Source organism: Malus domestica, chromosome 07 (genome assembly GCF_042453785.1).
Source record: "Malus domestica chromosome 07, GDT2T_hap1".
NCBI lineage: Eukaryota > Viridiplantae > Streptophyta > Magnoliopsida > Rosales > Rosaceae > Malus > Malus domestica.
In genome coordinates, this window is record NC_091667.1 from 18771981 (window position 1) to 18776167 (window position 4187).

At 42.8% G+C, this 4187-nt stretch overlaps 1 protein-coding gene across 1 annotated transcript; it reads left to right on the plus strand.

Moving 5' to 3' along the window:
* The first annotated feature begins 1069 nt into the window (after positions 1–1069).
* On the plus strand, positions 1070–3817 carry LOC103439165 (pentatricopeptide repeat-containing protein At3g61520, mitochondrial-like). Its single transcript, XM_029105675.2, has one exon. It carries the CDS (start codon positions 1264–1266, stop codon positions 3586–3588), a length of 2325 nt encoding a protein of 774 aa, XP_028961508.2. The 5' UTR covers positions 1070–1263; the 3' UTR covers positions 3589–3817.
* The last annotated feature ends 370 nt before the right edge of the window (positions 3818–4187 follow it).

Sequence of the window (4187 nt, forward strand, 5' to 3'; positions counted from 1 at the left end):
AAAGCTACTGAATTTGAGCTAGGCTAGCTCAAGCTCGGACAAGCCTAGAACCAAAGCTTGATTGGGCACATGAGCTTCAGTTGTGTTACTTCACTCCTCTGAACTTGTACGATGCGCATAATTTAAATAATTTTCCTCGTAGATTTTGCGCGCCCTTGCTGACATGGTTCCGATGTTCAGCACACTTGTTCTCTTTCCCCATATCAGGCGTGCTAGTATATCATAGTCTTGTTGGAATGATGCAGCATCCATTTCATGCCAAGGTTACAAGGAAGAAGCGACTAACGGTTCATTTCCTGGCGCTGCCCACAGCCCATATAGAACAAGCGCTCAAGATGTTAATGGTTTTTAAAGTTCGTTACAAAAGTGGGGTTTGGACAAGGCAGCATCTGCAGCAGCTGAAGGCAGGGCTCGCGTTGAAAGTTGGATAACGAAGTAAACAGGTATGTAATGAAAATGTGCAACACCGACGCTGTCTCGTGGTCTCTTTGTAACAGTGAGGTATCCAAAATATGCAACTGGTTTCCACTTTGAGTTGTCATAGAAATGTTTTATTCTTCTGCATAAAGTTGTGTTTAGAATTTGGAAGCGACTTCAGAGACAAGACTCATCCATTTCAGGGTTTTATTCGTAACTTCATGTGATTACTGATACAGGCACCTTTATAAAGAATATGAGAACATTATTATTTGCGGCAGAATCTGCTGCAGTTGAGGAGTGATTTATATTCCGTCTGATGTAACAACAGAGGAACGGTTTCTTTGAGTGTGAAATGCATCCAAACTTCTCCAGTGGAACTTTGCTACTTGCATGTATTTTGTGCGAACGGAATAGAAGCTAGAATCTTGTACATGTAAAATTTCTACGATTACTTGTAGTTGTACCGAGGGAAATAAGAAATTAGGTATATATACGGGAGTATGGAATGTGGATTGGATCAACTAGATGGGATCATACGAGTAGTTGATCTAATTTCTGATTTACAGGGATTCGATTACTAATTTTGATCTATACTTGCGTATTTTTATTTTATTTGAATGTATATTGATTCCTCATGTGTCAATAAACACATAAAAATGAGAAGTCAGGAATCGAAATCATTCTCTTTTTTCTCCGACAAATGATCAAACAATCACAATTTTACTAACTAACCCATTAAAGAAAAATTAGACACCAAATCAAAATTGAAATAAACAGTCCCAAAGTACAATCCCATGTCTTCTTAAACCCTAATCCCCTACTTCAAATTCCCCCCAAAACAAAATGAACCACCTATCACTCTCAGCCTCAAAGCACCTCCTTAAACCCCAACCCTCCAAAACCCAATCCTCCGTCGTTCTCCTCCTCCTCAACCACCAATTCTCCACCGATTCCGATCCCAATCCCAACCCCAAACCCAGCAAACAACCCCACGAAGATGACTCGCTAGTAACCCAAGTCGTCCAACTCCTCGAATCCGATGAAAAAGACTGGAACTTGGACCAGCTCCGCCACCTCCTCTTCTCCGACTCCGCCGCCGCTCCTTCTCCTCGCTCTCTCTTCCGCATCACTCGCCGCCTCAACACTTCCTCCAAAGCCCTCAAGTTCTTCGACTACGTTTCCGAGAATGTGGCAACCTCACCGGACTCGGCGGCGGCGGCGGCCTCGCTCTCTTCATCATTCCAGGCCGTTCTCGAGCTCGCTGAGCGAGAACCCTACTCGCAAACTAGGCTTTTCGACATGTATAAGATGGCGAAAGAGCGGAACATTCCGGTTAATATGGGCGCCGCTGTTCTGCTAGTTCGATCGCTGGGCTTTGCTGGTATGGTGGATGAGGCGGTCAACGTGTATAACGGTCTGGACCCCGGTTTGAAGAATACCCATCTTCGCAATTGGGTGATTAGTGTGCTGTTGAAATGGGGACGGGTCGATGATGCACTGAAGGTGCTCGACAAAATGTTTGATCCAAATGCAGAGTTCCGGGTTGACAGTGTTACTGCTGATATTGTGCTTTCCTCTTTGCTGAAGAGAGAGCGGCCCGGGAGGAGCGTCAGTGAGGAGGACATTGTGGGTTTGGTGCAGAAATTTGGGGAGCATGGTGTGTTTCCTGATAGTTTGAAACTTACGAAATTGATCACGTCGTTGTGTAGGAACAGGAACACTAGTCGGGCTTGGGACGTTTTATATTGCATTATTAATTCTGGTGGTGCTGTAGAAGCTGCTTGTTGCAATGCGCTTTTGACAGGTTTGGGAAGAGTTAAAGATTTTAAGAGGATGAATGAGCTTATGGTAAAGATGAAAGAAATGGACATCCCTCCCAATGTTGTAACTTACGGTATTGTCATTAACTGTTTGTGCAAGTCTAGGAGGGTGGATGAGGCCTTGGAGTTGTTTGAAAGGATAAGTGGAGGAGGAGAGAAACCTGATGGGATTTCGGCTGAACCCGATGTGATCATTTATAACACTCTGATTGATGGACTTTGTAAAGTGGGAAGGCAAGAAGAAGGATTACGTCTGATGGAAAAAATGAGATTGCAAGATGGCTGTGCACCTAATACTGTTACCTACAATAGTTTGATTGACGGTTTCAACAAGGTTGGGGACATCGAGAGGGGTCGTGAGCTCTATGATCAAATGAAGGAGGAAGGTATACCGCCAAGTGTAGTTACTCTCAATACTTTGGTTGATGGTCTCTGTAAACATGGGAGGCTCAACAGCGCACTGGAGTTCCTTAATGAAATGCAGAGGGATGGTATAAAAGGCAATGTCACAACGTACACGATGCTAATCACTTCCTTTTGTAATGTAAACAATATTGGCATGGCAATGGAACTGTTTGAGCAAATGTTAAGTTCTGGATGCTCCACAGATGCAAAAGTTTACTACTGCTTGATCTCTGGTTTAAGCCAAGCCAGAAGGATGGATGATGCCAACATTGTTGTATCAAAGTTGAAGGAGGCCGGGTTCTCCCTGGATGTCATTGCCTTCAATGTTTTGATCAACGGGTTCTGCAAGACAAAAAAACTCGAGAAGGTGCATGAGATGATCCAGGAAATGGAGACAGCTGGAGTAAAGCCTGATAGCATCACATACAACACGCTGATTTCATATTTGTGCTCAGCTGGGGAACTTACAACTGCTCATAGAGTCCTGAGCAAGATGATAAATGAGGGCCTTGTTCCAACTGTTTTCACATTTGGATCATTGATTCATGCATATTGTTTGAAGGGCGATACATACAAAGCCATGAAGATCTTCAGAGACATGGGTTCTAAGTGGAGTGCTCCTCCCAACACAGTAGTATACAACATCTTAATAGATTCTTTATGCAAGAATAATGAAGTGGACGTCGCACTTTCGTTGATGGATAGTATGAAAAATAAGGGAGTGAGACCTAATACCTTGACATTCAATGCCATGTTCAAAGGTCTTAAGGAGAATAATTTGCTGGAGAAAGCATTTAAATTAATGGATCAAATGATTGAACAGGCTTGTAATCCGGATTATATAACCATGGAGATCCTGACCGAATGGCTTTCTGCTGTTGGTGAAACCGAAAAGTTGAGAAGGTTTGTGCAAGGATATGAAGTTGCTGCTTCCACTGCATAGAGTATCTGCACTTAGAGAAGGATGAGAGCATCGATTATAGATTGTCAGCCGTTCTCAGGAGAAAGCATAACTGCTTAACTGAGTCTTTGTTTCCACCCTTCCGTGTTGAGATTAGGCCACGTAACATTGCAGCGAATGAGTTTATATTGGTTCCCATTTCCTTGTATGAAAACACTATGGACTTGTTTGGATGTGTTTTTAAAATGACTGAAAGCGATTTTGGTGAAAATGTTTTTGAAACCAATCCTTAGTAAAAATCCAAGTGGATCCTGAAAAAGCACTTAAAAGTGTTTTTACAACTCAAAATCAATTTCACCAAAACGCTTTCAATCATTTTAAAAGTACATCCAAACGAGCTCTATATTGGTCCCGTGTTGATCTCTTGTGGTTGCATACAAGGATTTCTCATGTTTGAGTTCTACATCATATGATCCAATTTTTCTAGGGCACGAATGCATATGAAAAACTAAGAACGACCCATCAGATGGTTTACCAGACTGGAGTGGTGCTACGCCGCTCAATCGGCGAAAGTACCACTCCACGAGCACAATGATAAGTAAGTGTTCGTTGTGTAGCCGGACCCGACGATCATGTCCTAA

What these genes read in the sequence shown, in the direction of transcription:
- LOC103439165 (XM_029105675.2), top strand. Translation starts at nt 1,264, where the DNA reads ATGAACCACCTATCACTCTCAGCCTCAAAGCACCTCCTTAAACCCCAA.